Raw genomic sequence first — 17,851 nt, 5'->3', positions numbered from 1 at the left:
GACCGGTGGGTGACAAACATTTTGTCTCGCGGGTACAGAATCGAGTTCAGTTCTCGTCCTCTAGCTCGGTTCTTCAGAACCTCCCCACATCCAGACCGAGCAGATGCCCTGCTGCAGGCGGTGGACTCCCTAAGAGCGGAAGGAGTAGTGGTTCCTGTACCGCCTCAGGAACAAGGGCGAGGGTTTTACTCCAATCTCTTTGTGGTTCCAAAAAAGGACGGCTCGTTCCGTCCTGTTCTGGATCTAAAGCTGCTCAACAAACATGTGCACGCCAGGCGGTTCCGGATGGAAACCCTCCGCTCTGTCGTTGCCTCAATGTCTCAAGGAGACTTCCTTGCCTCAATAGACATCAAGGATGCTTATCTCCACGTGCCAATTGCTACAGAACATCAACGTTTTCTACGTTTTGTGATAGGAAACGACCATCTTCAGTTCGTAGCTCTGCCATTCGGTCTGGCGACAGCCCCCCGGGTCTTCACCAAGGTCATGGCGGCGGTGGTAGCAGTCTTGCACTCTCAGGGCCACTCGGTGATCCCTTACCTAGACGATCTACTTGTCAAGGCACCCTCTCAAGAGGCATGCCAACTCAGTCTACATGCTACGCTGGAGACTCTACAGACGTTCGGATGGATCATCAACTTTCCAAAGTCGAATCTGTCACCGTCACAGTCACTAACGTATCTTGGCATGGAGTTCCATACTCGAGCAGCGAGAGTGAAGCTTCCGCTGAACAAGCAGCGGTCCCTACAGACAGGGGTGCAATCCCTCCTTCAAGGCCAGTCGCACCCCTTACGGCGCCTCATGCACTTCCTCGGGAAGATGGTGGCAGCCATGGAAGCAGTTCCCTTTGCGCAGTTTCATCTGCGTCCACTTCAATGGGACATTCTCCGCCAATGGGACGGGAAGTCAACGTCCCTGGACAGGAAAGTCTCTCTTTCCCAGACGGCCAAGGACTCTCTACAATGGTGGCTCCTTCCCACCTCATTGTCTCAGGGAAGATCCTTCCTGCCCCCATCCTGGGCAGTGGTCACGACAGATGCGAGTCTGTCAGGGTGGGGAGCAGTGTTTCTCCACCACAGGGCTCAGGGGACGTGGACTCCGCAGGAGTCCACCCTTCAGATCAATGTTCTGGAAATCAGGGCAGTGTATCTTGCCCTTCTGGCCTTCCAACAGTGGCTGGAAGGAAAGCAGATCCGAATCCAGTCGGACAACTCCACAGCGGTGGCATACATCAACCACCAAGGAGGGACGCGCAGTCGGCAAGCCTTCCAAGAAGTCCGGCGCATTCTAATGTGGGTGGAGGACACAGCATCCACCATATCCGCGGTTCACATCCCAGGCGTAGAAAACTGGGAAGCAGACTTCCTCAGTCGCCAGGGCATGGACGCAGGGGAATGGTCCCTTCACCCGGACGTGTTTCAGGAAATCTGTCGCCGATGGGGAGTGCCGGACGTCGACCTAATGGCGTCCCGGCACAACAACAAGGTCCCGGCATTCATGGCGAGGTCGCGCGATCAAAGAGCTCTGGCGGCAGACGCATTGGTTCAAGATTGGTCGCAGTTCCGGCTCCCATACGTCTTCCCACCTCTGGCACTCTTGCCCAGAGTGTTACGCAAGATCAGATCCGATTGCAGCCGCGTCATACTCGTCGCCCCAGACTGGCCGAGGAGATCGTGGTATCCGGATCTGTGGCATCTCACGGTCGGTCGACCGTGGTCACTGCCAGACCGACCAGACTTACTGTCCCAAGGGCCGTTTTTCCATCAGAATTCTGCGGCCCTGAACCTGACTGTGTGGCCATTGAGTCCTGGATCCTAGCGTCCGCAGGATTATCTCAAGGAGTCGTAGCCACAATGAGACAAGCTAGGAAGTCAACGTCTGCTAAGATCTACCACAGAACGTGGAAGATTTTCTTATCCTGGTGCTCTGCACAGAGAATATCCCCTTGGCCATTTGCATTGCCCACCTTTCTTTCCTTCCTGCAATCGGGGTTGGAAAAGGGCTTGTCGCTCAGCTCCCTTAAAGGGCAAGTCTCGGCACTATCTGTGTTTTTTCAGAAGCGTCTAGCACGTCTTCCTAAGGTGCGGACGTTCCTACAGGGGGTCTGTCATATTGTGCCCCCGTACAAGCGGCCGTTAGATCCATGGGATCTGAACAGAGTACTAGTTGCTCTGCAAAAGCCGCCCTTCGAGCCTCTAAAGGACGTTTTCCTTTTCTCGCCTCTCACAGAAAGTGGCGTTTCTTGTTGCGATCACATCGCTTCGGCGAGTGTCTGAACTGGCAGCTCTGTCATCCAAAGCTCCCTTCCTGGTGTTCCACCAGGACAAGGTAGTGCTGCGCCCCATTCCGGAGTTTCTTCCTAAGGTCGTATCCTCGTTTCATCTTAATCAGGATATATCCTTGCCTTCCTTTTGTCCTCAGCCGGTTCACCGGTATGAGAAAGACTTACGTTTGCTAGATCTGGTGAGAGCACTCAGAATCTACATTTCTCGCACGGCGCCCATCCGCCGTTCAGATGCATTTTTTGTCCTTGTCGCTGGCCAGCGCAAGGGGTCGCAGGCTTCTAAAGCCACCCTGGCTCGATGGATCAAAGAACCAATTCTGGAAGCCTACCGTTCTGCTGAGCTTCCGGTTCCTTCAGGGCTGAAGGCCCATTCTACCAGAGCCGTGGGTGCGTCCTGGGCATTGCGACACCAGGCTACGGCTCAACAGGTGTGCCAGGCAGCTACCTGGTCGAGTCTGCACACTTTCACCAAACATTATCAGGTGCATACCTATGCTTCGGCGGATGCCAGCTTAGGTAGAAGAGTCCTGCAGGCGGCAGTGACATCCCCGTAGGGGAGGGCTGTTTTGCAGCTCTAACATGAGGTATCTCTTTACCCACCCAGGGACAGCTTTTGGACGTCCCAATCGTCTGGGTCTCCCAATAGAGCGCTGAAGAAGAAGGGAATTTTGTTACTTACCGTAAATTCCTTTTCTTCTAGCTCTTATTGGGAGACCCAGCACCCGCCCTGTTGTCCTTCGGGATTTTTTTGTTGTTTGCGGGTACACATGTTGTTCATGTTGAACGGTTTTCAGTTCTCCGACGTTACTCGGAGTTAATTTGTTTAAACCAGTTATTGGCTTCCTCCTTCTTGCTTTGGCACTAAAACTGGAGAACCCGTGATACCACGGGGGGGTATAGCCAGAAGGGGAGGGGCCTTGCACTTTTTAGTGTAGTGCTTTGTGTGGCCTCCGGAGGGCAGTAGCTATACCCCAATCGTCTGGGTCTCCCAATAAGAGCTAGAAGAAAAGGAATTTACGGTAAGTAACAAAATTCCCTTCTTTGCCTCCCTCCTTGGCTGTATTCTCTTTGAGCCAACTTCAGCTCCTTCTACATTTACGTTGCGTCTTCCATCCCTCTCCTGGTTGAACCCAATCCCATTCGATTTCAGCGGAGGAATCTAGTCATGGACTGTACGGTCTGCCAGTGTTCTTCTGCAGTTCACATGCCCATAGTAAACTCCAAACATCAGTCTTCCTACCTGCGAAAGGGGTTGTCTCACCAAACTGTTCTCTTCCATAGTGATTTTCCCCGAAACTTAGCCAACTTCGACCTGATGTTTTCCAGGAAGCTCTGTGAATTTTTTCAGTCCACTTCCAGGTCATACGCCTCATTGGTTTTTATCCAATGCTTCTGTGGTCTCCTAGTTTTTCTTCGGCGCTCCATTGGGAGACCCAGACGATTGGGTGTATAGCTACTGCCTCCGGAGGCCACACAAAGTATTACACTAAAAAGTGTAAGGCCCCTCCCCTTCTGGCTATACACCCCCCGTGGGATCACGGGCTGCTCAGTTTTCAAGCTTTGTGCGAAGGAGGTCAGACATCCACGCATAGCTCCACTGTTTAGTCAGCAGTAGCTGCTGACTATGTCGGATGGAAGAAAAGAGGGCCCATACTAGGGCCCCCAGCATGCTCCCTTCTCACCCCACTTTTGTCGGCGGTGTTTGTAAAGGTTGAGGTACCCATTGCGGGTACGGAGGCTGGAGCCCACATGCTGCTTTCCTTCCCCATCCCCACGAGGGCTCTGAGGGAAGTGGGATCTTACCGGCCTCCAGGCTCTGAGGCCGGGCTCCATCCACAGACCCGGAGATCCTGCTGGAATGGAGCGGAGTATCGTCAGGGACAGGCCCTGCAACGTTAAGGTACTCTGTGTCCCCGTATGGATCACACGCAGACACACCGCAGCATTGCTGGGTGTGTTAGTGCGCCGGGGACAACAGCGCTGCGCGCTTGGGCTATTACTCACAACAGCTCGGCTGTGTGAGTTTATGTATGGGGAACGGCCGCGCCGGCCGCCGCTGGCTGTTTTACACTGCGGCGCGGCTGGGACTTGTGGTGCGCCGGGGACTTCCGCGCTGGCCGTGCTTATACGACGGCAGCGCTTATAAATCGAGTCCCCGGCTTTTGCGGCCTACTTTCGTTTCGTTCCCGCCCCCAGGCCTGTCAGTCAGGGAAGGGGAGAGACGCTGTACAATGGTCAGCGCCGAGGGCTGGAGTCTTATTTACATACTCCAGCCCTCTCCACTGGGCACAGTGAGACGCCAGTTTCCCGCACTTTGTCTGGGGCACGCCCATGGCCCGCCCCTCTTCACAGGACGCCGGCAGCCATTCCTGCAGGCAGTCTAGGCTGGTGAACGGACACAGGCTCTGGGAGACCCAGCAAAGGGATTCTGGCGACCACATACCCGCTCATGCGGGCGGTAAGCAGCACCTTGGTGCTGACCCCTTTATTGCCACAGTGTTTTGTGTTTATGCTTGTACCTATGTTGCAAGACCATGCACAGACACACGCCAGCATTGCTGGGTGTGTTAGTGCGCCGCGGACAACAGCGCTGCACGCTTGGATTATACTCACTGCAGCTTAGCTGAGTGAGTTTATCTGTGGGAAACTGGCTGCGGCGCGGCTGAGACTTGTGGCTGTACGGTCGCTTCTTGGCAATATACCCCTAGATAGCTCTGAGGAGACAACAGCATGTCGTCAGCATAGAGCAAGGGGGACAAGGCACAGGCTCTTTATGCTGTCTGTACCGCATGTGCGGCTGCTTTACCGGCAGGTTCCACTAACCCCCATTGGGTAGAGTCTCTGCTAGTGGTGGCCCAGAGGGACCACCTGTGAAACTGTCCAGAGGACAGAGTTTGCAGTTTTTTTGCTGATAAAATGTCTAGGGCTATGGACAAAATTCTAGCAACTTTGCAGTCCAGGCCGGTGACGCAGACCATGGGCACTGTTGTACAATCCCCGGTCTCCCTCAGTTGGAACTAATCCGTGCTCCAAGGGGGTCCTATAAGGCTCTAACACGGACGACAGTCCCAGACAGCCTAAGCGAGCGCGCTGGGAGAGACCCTCGACTTCACACACTGGTCAGGGTCTCAGCGGGCGGATTCTCTGTATGATGAGGTAGCTAATCAGGTTCTGATCCTGAGACCGCTTTCATTCTGGATGCTCCTAATGGTGACGCCAGGGTGAATGATCTCATAGCGCCCATCAATACACTGGTGGATATTTCTCCCTCAGCCCCTCCACTGGAGGAGGCAGCTTCACAGCAGGAGAAATTCCATTTCATGTATCCCAAGCGTAAATTCAGTATTTTCTGGGCTACTCTGACTTCAGGGAAGCAGTCCAGAAACACTACGCTTATCCAGACAAGCTTGCTCCAAACGTCTTAAGGATACACGTTACCCTTCTTCCCCTGACGTGGTCAAGCGCTGGACCCAGGTCCTAAGGTGGATCCCCCAATCTCCGAGCTTGCGGCTAGATCCATAGTTGCAAGATGCCATTGACAGACAGATGGACCTCTGTTCAAATCTGTCTATGACGCTATCGGCGTGTCGTTTGCTCCGGCATTCGCAGCCGTATGGGCACTTCCAAGCTATCTCAGCTGGTCTTGCGCAGATGGGCACTGTCTCACGTACATCTGGGTCGCAGGTGGCGTCCTTAACCTCGCATATGTCTGCATTGCGACTTACGCTATTCATGCTGTCCTGGACTCTACGAGCCGTACGCCGGTGGCGTACGCCAACTCCGTGGTTTTGCGCAGAGCCTTGGGGTTAAGGGAATGGAAGGCAGATTCTGTTTCCAAAAAAGGGCTTAACCAATTTGCCATTATCTGGTAACAGACTGTTGGGTGAGCGATTGGATGAAATCAAACAGTCCAAGGGTAAGGATTCGTCCTTACTCCATCCCAGATCAAACAGTCGAGGTTTCGGTCCTTTCCAGGCTCGGGCAGGTCCCAATTCCTAGTCCAAAATGACTCAAATGGCTCAGAGGGGCTCAGATTCCTGGCGGGCTCACTCACGCCCAAAAGAAGGCAGCCGGAGGATCCGCTACCAAGGCGGTTTCCTCATAACTTTCAGCCCTCTCTCCCTCTCTCCGCATCTGCGGTTGGGGGCAGACTCTCCCGCTTGGCGGCATTTAGCTGCCACAGGTCAAAGACCGGTGGGTGAGAGACATCTGTCTCACGTGTACAGGATAGAGTTTTGTTCTCATCCTCTGGCTCGATTCTTCTCCTCCCGACCGAGCCGATGCTCTTCTGCAGGCAGAAGGAGTGGTAATCTCTGTTACCTTCAGGCAATCTTGTTGTAGTGCCATAAAAAGGACGGCTCTTCCGTTCCGTTCTGGACCTAAAACTGCTCAACAAGCACGTGAAAACCAGGCGGTTCCGGATCCCTCCGCTCCGTCATTGCCTCAATGTCTCAAGGAGATTTCCTAGCATCATTAGACAGCAGGATGCTTATCTCCATGTGCCGATTGCTCCAGAGCACCAGCGTTTGCTACGATTCGTTATAGAAGACGAGCATCTTCAGTTCGTAGCCCTGCCCTTCGGTCTGGCGACAGCCCCACGGGTTTTCACCAAGGTCATGGCAGCAGAGGTAGCAGTCCTGCACTCTCAGGGTCACTCTGTGATCCCTTACTTGTCAAAGCACCCTCTCAAGAGGCATGCCAACACAGCCTGAACGGTGCGCTGGAGACACTCCAGAGTTTCGGGTGGATCATCACCTTTTCAAGGTCAAATCTGACACCGACCCAATCGCTGACATATCTTGGCATGGAGTTTCATACTCTCTCAGCGATAGTGAAGCTTCCGCTGGACAAACAGCGTTCACTACAGACGGGGGTGCAGTCTCTCCTTCAAGGCCAGTCACACCCCTTAAGACGCCTCATGCACTTCCTAGCAAAGATGGTAGCAGCAATGGAGGCAGTCCCTTTCGCGCAGTTTCTTCTGCGTCCACTTCAATGGGACATTCTCCGCCAATGGGATGGGAAGTCGACGTCCCTAGACAGGAACGTCTACCTTTCTCAGATGGTCAAGGACTCTCTTCAGTGGTGGCTTCTTCCCACCTCATTGTCAAAAGGAAAGTCCTTCCTACCCCCATCCTGGGCGGTGGTCACGACAGACGCGAGTCTGTCAGGGTGGGGAGCAGTCGTTCTCCACCACAGGGCTCAGGGTACGTGGACTCAGCAGGAGTCCACCCTTCAGATCAATGTTCTGGAAATCTGGGCAGTATATCTTGCCCTGCAAGCCTTCCAGCAGTGGCTGGGAAGCAAACAGATCCGAATTCAGTCGGACAACTCCACAGCGGTGGCATACATCAACCACCAAGGTGGAACACGCAGTCGGCAAGCCTCCCAGGTAGTCCGGCGGATCCTCATGTGGGTGAAAAGACATCCACCATATCCGCAGTTCACATCCCGGGCGTAGAAAACTGGGAAGCAGACTTCCTCAGTCGCCAGGGTATGGACGCAGGGGAATGATCTCTGCACCCGAACGTGTTTCAGGAAATCTGTAGCCGCTGGGGGATGCCGGACGTCGACCTAGTGGCGTCTCGGCACAACAAGAAGGTCCCGATTTTCATGGCGCGGTCTCACGATCAAAGAGCTCTGGCGGCAGGCGCCTTAGTTCAGGATTGGTCGCAGTTCCAGCTACCCTATGTGTTTACCCCTCTGGCACCGTTGCCCAGAGTGCTACGCAAGATCAGCTCCAATTGCCGCCGCGCCATCCTCGTCGCTCCAGACTGGCCGAGGAGGTCATGGACCCGGATCTGTGGCATCTCACGGTCGACCAACCGTGGGCACTACCAGACCGGCCAGACTTACTGTCCTGAACCTAACTGTGAGGCCATTGAGTCCTGGATCCTAGCGTCTTCAGGATTATCTCAAGACGTCATTGCCACCATGAGACGGGCTAGGAAGCCGACGCCTGCCAAGATCTACCACAGGATGTGGAAGATATTCTTCTCTTAGTGCTCTGCTAAGGGAGTGTCTCCCTGGCCATTTGCATTTGGAAAAAGGGTTGTCGCTCGGCTCCATTAAAGGACAAGTCTCAGCGCTATCTGTATTCTTCAGAAGCGCCTAGCACGTCTTCCTCAGGTACACACGTTCCTGCAGGGGGTTTGTCACATTGTCCCTCTGTTCAAACGGCCGTTAGACCCATGGGATCTGAACAGGGTACTAATTGCTCTCCAGAAGCCGCCCTTCGAGCCTCTGAGGGATGTTCACTTTCTCGATTTTCACAGAAAGTGGCCTTTCTGGTAGCGGTCACGTCTCTTAGGAGAGTGTCCGAACTAGCAGCGCTGTCATCCAAAAGCTCCCTTCCTGGTGTTTCACCAAGACAAGGTAGTGCTGCGCCCGATTCCGGAGTTCTCCCTAAGGTGGTATCCCCCTTTCATATCAATCAGGATATCTCCTTACCTTCCTCTTGCCTCATCCAGTTCATCGATATGAAATGGATTTGCATTTGTTGGATCTGGTGAGAGCACTCAGAATCTACATTTCCCGCACGGCGCCCCTGCGCCGCTCGGATGCACTCTTTGTGCTTGTCGCTAGTCAGCGTAAAGAGTCGCAGGCTTCCAAATCCACCCTAGCTCGATGGATCAAGGAACCAATTCTTGAAGCCTACCGTTCGGCTGGGCTTCTGGTTCCATCAGGGCTGAAGGCCCATTCTACCAGAGCCGTGGGTGCGTCCTGGGCATTACGGCACCAGGCTACGGCTCAGCAGGTGTGCCAGGCAGTTACCTGGTCGAGTCTGCACACTTTCACCAAGCATTATCAGGTGCATACCTACGCTTAGGCGGATGCCAGCCTAGGTAGAAGAGTCCTGCAGGCGGCGGTTGCCTCCTCGTAGGGAAGGGCTGTTTTGCAGCTCTAACATGAGGTATTAATTTACCCACCCAGGGACTGCTTTTGGACGTCCCAATCGTCTGGGTCTCCCAATGGAGCGCCGAAGAAGAAGGGAATTTTGTTACTTACCGTAAATTCCTTTTCTTCTAGCTCCAATTGGGAGACCCAGCACCCGCCCTGTTTCCTTCGGGATTTTTGGTTTGTTCGGGTACACATGTTGTTCATGTTGAACGGTTTCAGTTCTCCGATGTTACTTCGGATTGAATTTGTTTAAACCAGTTATTGGCTTTCCTCCTTCTTGCTTTAGCACTAAAACTGAGCAGCCCGTGATCCCACGGGGGGTGTATAGCCAGAAGGGGAGGGGCCTTACACTTTTTAGTGTAATACTTTGTGTGGCCTCCGGAGGCAGTAGCTATACACCCAATCGTCTGGGTCTCCCAATTGGAGCTAGAAGAAAAGGAATTTACGGTAAGTAACAAAATTCCCTTCTTTCCATCCACCCCCTTCCTACCTTCATCTTCTTTTTGCAAAATGACTTAAGGTTTAGGACCTTTGCCGGTAGTATTCATCTTGTGGAAGTTATCTCCTTCTCACAGACTCCTCATGTAAACTTCCATATCTGTTTCCCGGATCATTTTTCCTTGCTCCATCAGTTTTTTTTACTTTTCTCAGTTACTGGGCCTGGTTCGTGGACCACTGCGCTCAAGCTTCAGATTCCTCCTATCAGGTCTTTGATTGTGACCTCAGTGGGGAAACCCTCTGATCTCTTCCATCTTCCTTCCCTCCTGGCCTTTTTATTGTTGGTCCTTGAGGTAAGTTTGTTCCTCAGGTCAAGTTTCTGGGTTCCTTTCCAAGAAACTAGTCTTCTGTTTTCCATCTGAGATCCTCCTGTGAGGTGCTCACAATTGGTTACTCTTCGGGTGTTGAACGCTCTTCCTTTCTATCCATTCTAGTCATACTCTCTTGTTTCCCAGAAAGTTCTTCCAGTGACTATCACTCCATGGGCCAGACTCGGTGCTGGCAGCCTTGTCTTGTCACCCTACACTCCGACCTTCAACTGGCCTGATGTCTCTGCATTCGAATCCTCTTATTTTTCCTGAGAAGATAGTTGGTTTTTCGGTTTGTTCTCTCATTCTCGTCCTCCTGACCGGTCTCTTAGATGTATTGTAACTGGTCAGAGTCTGTCTACCGACGTTAACTTTCTAGGACAGTTACGTCTCTTCCTCAGTTTTCCTCTTCAAGATCTAGAGAGCCATCTTGATGTTCTTCCAGTCTGGTATTGCTTTTCCATTCTGGACACATATCGGCAAGGGACAGAACACAATCTCTTCGTTCCTGCTCCCTTCACCTTTGCCTGGGGCTTCCTGCACCATCATCGTTAGGCCTCTATTGGCAGTTCTCCTAGTTCTCGGTCCTCCCTTTTCCAGCTTCTTTAAAGCACTTGCCTTATCTTTTTACCCTGGCGGTTTCAGGCCTGGGCAGGAATGTTTTGCATATTTCAGTGGCCGGTCCCCGACCTGAGATTCTCTCCTCTGCTCTTACGTTTGTTTCAGTCCTGTCTTCCCACCCTTGGGGACTGCTTTGGGTCAGCCCATGGTTTCCTGTGTCCTGAAATGAAGGGATAGAGAAAAGAAGATTTTGGGTACTCACCATAAAATCTTTCTCAGAGCCCTCAGTGGGGTACACAGCACCTGCCCTTTTTTTGTCTCTGTTGGGCCAGTCTGTATTTTATTTCAGGTTGCTTCTCCTACTGCTTTCACACTAACTGATCGGCTTGGCTCCGGTTGGTGGGAGGATCGAGAGACACAGTACTCAAAATCCTCTTCTTTTTTTTTTTTTTATTTTTATATAATGAATACATATAAATTATATCACTTTTCAATCCTATTTTACTATTCACATTAACGGTTTATTGCATTTTACTACACAACCCAAGAACATATTTCCTACGATTTTCTTTGTTGTCTTTAGATATGGAGGAACGCTACAAAATATCACATTGAAACTGCCGATTACTATCAACAAGTTCTTCCAAGCCACTGAGATGCCGTCCCAGGACTTCTTCCAGCGCTGGAAACAGCTAAGCCTGTAAATGAATCTACTAATAAGTAATTTAATGTACATTTCTGTTAAAGCAGTTGGCCTCTTTATGGGACTTTTTTTTTTTTTTTTTTTTTTCTTATTTTAAATGTATGTCTTTGGGCCTAAAAATCATGTTTGCACTTGAGTTGCATTAAAAATTTTGCACCATATAACTTCTATAACCTCAGTTGAATATTGAGTTAACTGGTTATCTGTCAGTGAGCTCACTATTATTGTCTTACAGCAAAAATTGTAACTCTTTTGATTTGTCTTTTCCTGGGTTCTTCTCAGTTGATTGTAATGACAGACCACACCAAAGTTGAACGTGTAAGGAAACATTGAGAATATTGAGTTAACTGGGAACCTGTCAGTGAGCTCACTAATGTTGTCAGACTGGAGAAATTGTAACTCTTACCTGTTTTTTTTCCTGAGCTCTTCTCAGCTGATTATGACAACAGACCACACCAAAGTTGAATGTGTAAGGAAACATTAAGCCTATTAAAAACAAACTGCAAAAGTTTTCATAACTTTTTTTGCAAAAATTATTTTTTTTTTACCCCCGAATATATGACTTTGATAATAAATTGTCCCCAGAGGTGACAGCAAGCCTTCTAATTTACTCAATTAACTAATTTTTCCATGCTGACAGGCCTCAACAAGAAGCACAGAAAATTTTTAAAGCCAATCATCCCATGGATTCTGAAGTGACGAAAGCAAAGGTAAGTTTTGTGGTTTTAGTACTTGGAGGATCATTCCTTTCAATAGATAAGTCAGCCCAATTCATAAGAAGGGGGCTGGCTTAGCTATAAAAATGAGTTAGATTTATTAACACCCAACAGTAATGTTGTGTCGACAACGGAATCGCTGCCGTGTGTTGAGAACAACCAAAGTGGATCTGCTGGACGGGAATGGATATCTTCAGATTGTAACATGTTAAGTTGCAGCTTTCCGCACATTTAAAGGTAACCTGTCAGGTCAGATAAGGCCATTAACCTGCAGATTCAGGGTCATAACGTTAGGACGGTGCCTGCCTCTGTACTGAAAGTGTGGCACGTCCATATTTTCCCAGGTGCCACACTTTCACCTGCAGCCGGCCATTTTCCTAACGCTATTAACTTGCAAATTAACCCTATACCTGAGGGTTAAGGTCGTTATCTGACCTGACAGGTTACATATTTTTATAACCGGACACCCCCTTTAATACTCTATCATCTCTTCCACTTATTCTGATGGTCAATACAGTGCCTTTCTCCATTGTCATATTAGCAATTTGTTGCTACTGGTGATAGGCGAATCCGGACTGTAAAATTCGGGATCCGTACTGGATACCTAGTATCCATGCACTGACCCCGAACACTGAGTTGTCAGGGAACTCCGTGTAACTATTCGGTTTCAGCCAACCGGATAATGAAAAAGAAAGAAAATTGGGAATACTTTCCGAGTCTCCGGCACAGCTCTATCACTACTTCCGGGGCCGCTCATTATCCTTCATACATAATCACTGCTTCCCCCGCCCATCGGCAGTCTCTGCGTCTGTGAATGGTTGCTATCAGATTGCATCCCCACCCTGTGTGACAATGTGTGTGACTGCTTGGAGTCACACACTGTCTGTCTGTCTACAGTGGTGTCAAAATAAATAAATTTGGCGTCGGGTCCCCCCATATTATGATACTCAGTACAGAATGATAAAGGCCACTGCTACAGGCTGCAGCCCATAGCTGTGACCTTATTTTGGGACCCCATTCAGCTTTTTTTTTCTTTTCTTTTTATTATTGAAGTAACTAAGTAAATTTAAAAAATGGCATTCGGTTCCCCCTAATTTTGAAACCCAGCCATGAGAAAGCCCAACAGCTGGAGGCTGTAATTCTGAGGCTGGGGAGGCCCATGGTTATTTGGGACCCCCACACCCTAAAAATATTAGCCTGCAGCGTTCTAGAATTGTTGCATCCATTAGATGCGACAATCCTGGCTCTTCCCGATTGCCTTGGTGCGGTGGCAATTGGGGTAATTATAAGGGGTTAATGACAGCTCACAGCTGCCACTAAGACCTAGATGAGTAAAGCGATGCGTCTGAGATCCTCCATTACTGATCTGCAAGTGACAATACTCGGGTGCATCTATACCTGCCAGCTGCCTCTGATTGATTTGTACAGTTTGCATGAGCATAGATTATTTTGTTTTTTCTCTTCACTTTTGTCAGTTATTGGGCTTTGGTTCTGCACTGCTAGAAAATGTGGATCCTAATCCAGACAACTACGTGGGTGCCGGCATCATCCAGACAAAGTCTGTACAGGTCGGATGTTTACTGCGTTTAGAACCCAATATCCAAGCCCAGGTAAGTGGAGTGACATGAAGCCGAGGTCTTTACTTACACTGCATTTATCTATAAGACTGTGTTTTGAGCCTTTTGTCGGAGGTATGTGTCCGGAGGGGTACCTCCAATGTGAGGCTGAGGTGTATCCCAGTAGGGTCTGGTAACGTTCAGCTCTTCTGGCTGATCCCGATGTTCCTGCTCCGACCTCTGTCCAGTTTCCAGCATGGCCCACTTGTCGCTCCACTTCCAAAACTTTCTGAGATGGTGTTTATGTGAGGCCTGTGACAGATGCAATAAACATACTTTTTTTTTTGGTACGGGATGGAGTAGCATGCTCTACTACACTATTTTATACCTTAAGGGCTCATGCAGATATTCGTGCAAATCGGTCCAAGCACAGACCTCAATGCACAGACTCTCTGCAGGTCTCCTGATCCAAGCGTGACCGCTTCACATATATCTGAGGCTGTGACACTCGTGTCAGGAGCGCTGGGACCAGTCCGTCCATTGTGGTTTGTGATCAGGCCGATTTGGACAGACGTCTGCATGAGCCCTAACTGGAGTAAGACGTGCACATTAAGAAGGGGCCAAAGAAACACCCCAATTAGGGACATCGTAGCCTAAAATGTTATTCCGGTTTCACACATCCGGCTTTTCGCCGGTTTGCTGGTTCCGGCGCACGCCAGTACAGTGTATACAGTACAGTTGGCAGCGCAACAAGCTCCGGTCACGTGCTTTCATGTGACCGGAGCATGTGACTCGGAAGTTACAGCGCTGCCACTGTACTGTATACACTGTACTGGCGTGTACCGGAATCGGCAAAATGGCGAAAAGATGGATGTGTGAAACCGGCCTTAGCCAGAGAGAACTGTGTCCTAATGAATGCCTGCGCCTCTGCTTCAATTGTAGTGTTAACTAATTACCGTATTTTTCGGATTATAAGACACTTTTTTTCCTTCCAAAAATTTGGGAAGAAAATGAAGGGGTGCGTCTTATAATCCGAATGTTGCTTACCAGGGATTGTGGAGCGGGGTCAAAGGAGCAATGCCGTTGGCGCTGTGCTGAAGCTGCGGGCCTAAGGCGCTTTGCCGTGCTGAGGCTGCGGGTGATGTGCTGGAGCTGTGCTGTGCTGGGGTAGTGGGCGCCATCCTGAAAATGTCGGCGGCGCAGACTTCAAAATAATAATGGCGCCCGGAGTGCGTGTGCCGATGGAGCTCTCAGCTGAAGATCTCATCTGCACACAAGCCACATCTGACGCCATTTTCCTTAAGTCTGCTGCTGGGAGATCAGTGGGCCTGGAGGTGTGCGGATGACATCTGGAGCTCCATCTGCTCACATGTCAACTCCAGGCGCCATTATTTTGAAGTCCAATCTGTTCTGCCCCCGCCTCTTGTGACCCCGCTCTACCCCTTCTGTCGCCTGATCCTGGTAAGGCACCACAATGCACACACCCCCCCCCCCTTTTTTTTTTTTTTAAATTTGGGGTGCACCTTATCTAGTGCTTCTTATAAACTGAAAAATATGGTAGTTGAGGTTTCAGCAATCCGCTGCCAGGGACATCTCATTATTTGCAACAAAGGTCCCATCCCAGGTTTTCTCCCCACTAACGAATTGTATCTTCTCCGTTTCAGATGTACCGACTCACATTGCGAACCAGCAAAGAAAGCGTTTCCAAGCACCTATGTGAGCTCTTATCCAAGCAGTTTTAAGCCAACAAGGATGTGATTGCTAAAGACAGTAAAACTGGCAAAACACTACACGGAGGGTTTACCTACCATGCATCAAGCGAAACGCGTGTCTGTGTGCATGTGGCGGCACAGGCGGCGCCCTCCAGCGGGCCTCTCTGCAGATCTGTCTTTATTTCGTGTGTATGTACGTGTGCGGTCTACGTCCAGTGAAGTCCAAAAAGACTTTACAACTTTGTATAAAAAAAAAAAAAAAAAACAAGACAAAGACAAGGCTAACTATTAATATTCTTATCGTCATAAGATGTGTGGTCGTTCTACTAGATTTTGTCGTTCTTGCTGTGACTATAAATTTACTAGACTGAAAGGGATGCATGAAGCCCCCCGACATGCAGACTTAGAGGGTTACCTCTCTCCATGCCACCTCCGGCTGGAGCCCAGGCGTATCGATCGCAGAACCGTGGATGTGCTGCTTTTTGGATGGACGTGTTCTCGGATCAGAGGTGAAGCAGCTGAAGCAGCAGCCATTTGTATTATTTAGTCTTCTCTTCCCCATTTGCTCTCTTTCTTTTTTTTGTTATGGTTAAGGAACTCATGATTTGCATTTCAGCACTTCCGGTATCTTTGAGGTTTTGGTGTAAGAGTGACGGAAGGTAGGTGACCGGTCACAACAACTTTGCCAAATTCAGCATGGTAAATCCATTGGAGGAAAGTCACCGTCGCATATATGCAAAATCATCCCCCCCCCCCTCCGTCTGTCTGTCTGTGCCGGTGATCTAGTGTTTTTTTAAGTCTGTCCTAGTCCTGATGAGCATTGCTGTGCATTGCAGCTTCTATTCTCAGACGTTTCGGGCCTCGCTGCTTAGACGGACCCCCACTTCTTTCGTCTCCCCCCCCCCCTCCGTGTTCTCGTCGTTGAAGCATTCCACGCCTTCGTATCGTATCCAGTGATTTTCGCACTGACCTTTTACCTCGTATAGTCATTCCAAGTATGCACAAGCCGAATGTCTGACCCCCCTCTACCATCCTCCGCTGCCCTAACTTTTAAAATGGGGGTGAACATAACCACATTTTCTTTACTAGCCCCCCCACATACACACACTGTAAAAATCAATGACTATCCTATTTTCTCCACACATATGGTCCATCTCGTAACTGCTTCGTTACCCACTTGCTGCAGGTTATCTCATTACCTCCTGGAAAACAAAAAAAAATCACAAACCTGTCTTGCAATTTTTGGCTTAATTTTTTAATTTTTTTTTTTTAATCTCATTTATGGCTTGTAATTGCCAGTTTTTATTTTATTTTTCTTTTAAGGCAGTTTTTTCTTTTTTAAAAAACTGCCATTGTATATAGGTATATATAAGATATTATATAAATATTAATACATAAGAGGTACATAGACAACGTGAAAAATCACATCCCACAATATGGACATCACACACAAGCAGCCCAGTGAAGCTGTCACTCGTCCGACGATTACTCCTCCTGCTGATCTTGTGGTCCTATCTTTTATTCGGGGTCCCACGGTGGTCTTTATATATATATATTAAAATTTTATTTTTTATTTTTTTTAAAGGGCTGGTACACACTTCACTGCCGTCGTAAGGATACCTACATTGCCCTTGTATAATTTACGCAGGCTGTAGCGAAGAGTAATCTGTTGGAGAAGACGGACGCCACCAAAAATGGAAACCTCTTAAGGGGTCATAATGCTTTTGGGTTTTCTTTTATAACCCCCCCTCCCGATGTGCCGCCATTTTATATATATATATATATATATATATATATATATATATATATATTATAATTCTTTTTTTTTTTTTTTGGCCCCATTTTTTATTTTATTTTTTATTTTGTGGTTACGGAGTGCAGTTTTTCGCCGGTGCTGTTTTTTTATTTTGCGTAGTGCCCCGCTAGTTATAACCAGCTCCCCCGAGAGTCTGTGCGTGTGTAACTGCATATGGATGTATCGCCGAAGCTTTGTGCGTTCTGTATCATATTAGACTTACATATTTTCTATCTGTATTTTATAAACTGTATCATTCCCACCCAAAAGTCCTGGAATAAAAAGGTTGAGCCATGGAGTTCTTTTATTTTAATCATTGCTTATCGTTGCACTATTGCACCTACTCTTTTTCAGTTAGTATCACATCGTCCTTGAGTGATTATTTTGTAGGCTGATGTTACTGTAAACTTTACACTGCTTTTATAAAATATGCACTAAATACATAGTCCCAAGGGACTCACACATGGCCACTGAGCTCAGTTATTGGCTGCTGTTCTATCGACATGACAATGTCTGCAGACAATAACAGAGCCATAGATTTGGAGAGGGTGGTAAAAGCACAATTTACTGTTTAAATTAAACTTCAGACGGGGTTTTATGGAACTGGAAAATCTTTTTAAGGCAGATGGAGCCTGGCTAATCTCATGATGGATCATCACAGTTTGAGCAAACAAACTAGTGCAATGAGGTGGGGGGCTGCCAGTGGGGATCTTCCCTGGAAGAGGAAAACCACATTTAGGCTATGTGCACACACTGCGGTTTTTTGACGCTGCGTTTTTGTGCGTTTTTGGCCGCTAAAAACGCACAAAAACGCACCTGCG

The 17,851-nt window shown here is 49.1% G+C and overlaps 1 protein-coding gene across 3 annotated transcripts in view; it reads left to right on the top strand.

The window, feature by feature from the left end:
- LOC142256663 (AP-2 complex subunit alpha-1) overlaps positions 1-17,328 on the top strand; it is a 225,657-nt gene extending 208,329 nt beyond the window's left edge. For all 3 annotated transcript variants that reach the window (XM_075328480.1, XM_075328479.1, XM_075328478.1), the window contains 4 exons: positions 11,132-11,248; positions 11,892-11,961; positions 13,443-13,577; positions 15,188-17,328. In XM_075328480.1, coding sequence (XP_075184595.1) covers positions 11,132-11,248; positions 11,892-11,961; positions 13,443-13,577; positions 15,188-15,265 — 400 coding nt within the window. In that variant the 3' untranslated portion in view covers positions 15,266-17,328. The remainder of the gene's footprint in view (positions 1-11,131; positions 11,249-11,891; positions 11,962-13,442; positions 13,578-15,187) is intronic.
- Positions 17,329-17,851: the final 523 nt, after the last annotated feature.

The sequence above is a fragment of the Anomaloglossus baeobatrachus genome, chromosome 11 (assembly GCF_048569485.1).
Source record: "Anomaloglossus baeobatrachus isolate aAnoBae1 chromosome 11, aAnoBae1.hap1, whole genome shotgun sequence".
NCBI lineage: Eukaryota > Metazoa > Chordata > Amphibia > Anura > Aromobatidae > Anomaloglossus > Anomaloglossus baeobatrachus.
This window is presented reverse-complemented; position numbering and strand designations above follow the sequence as displayed.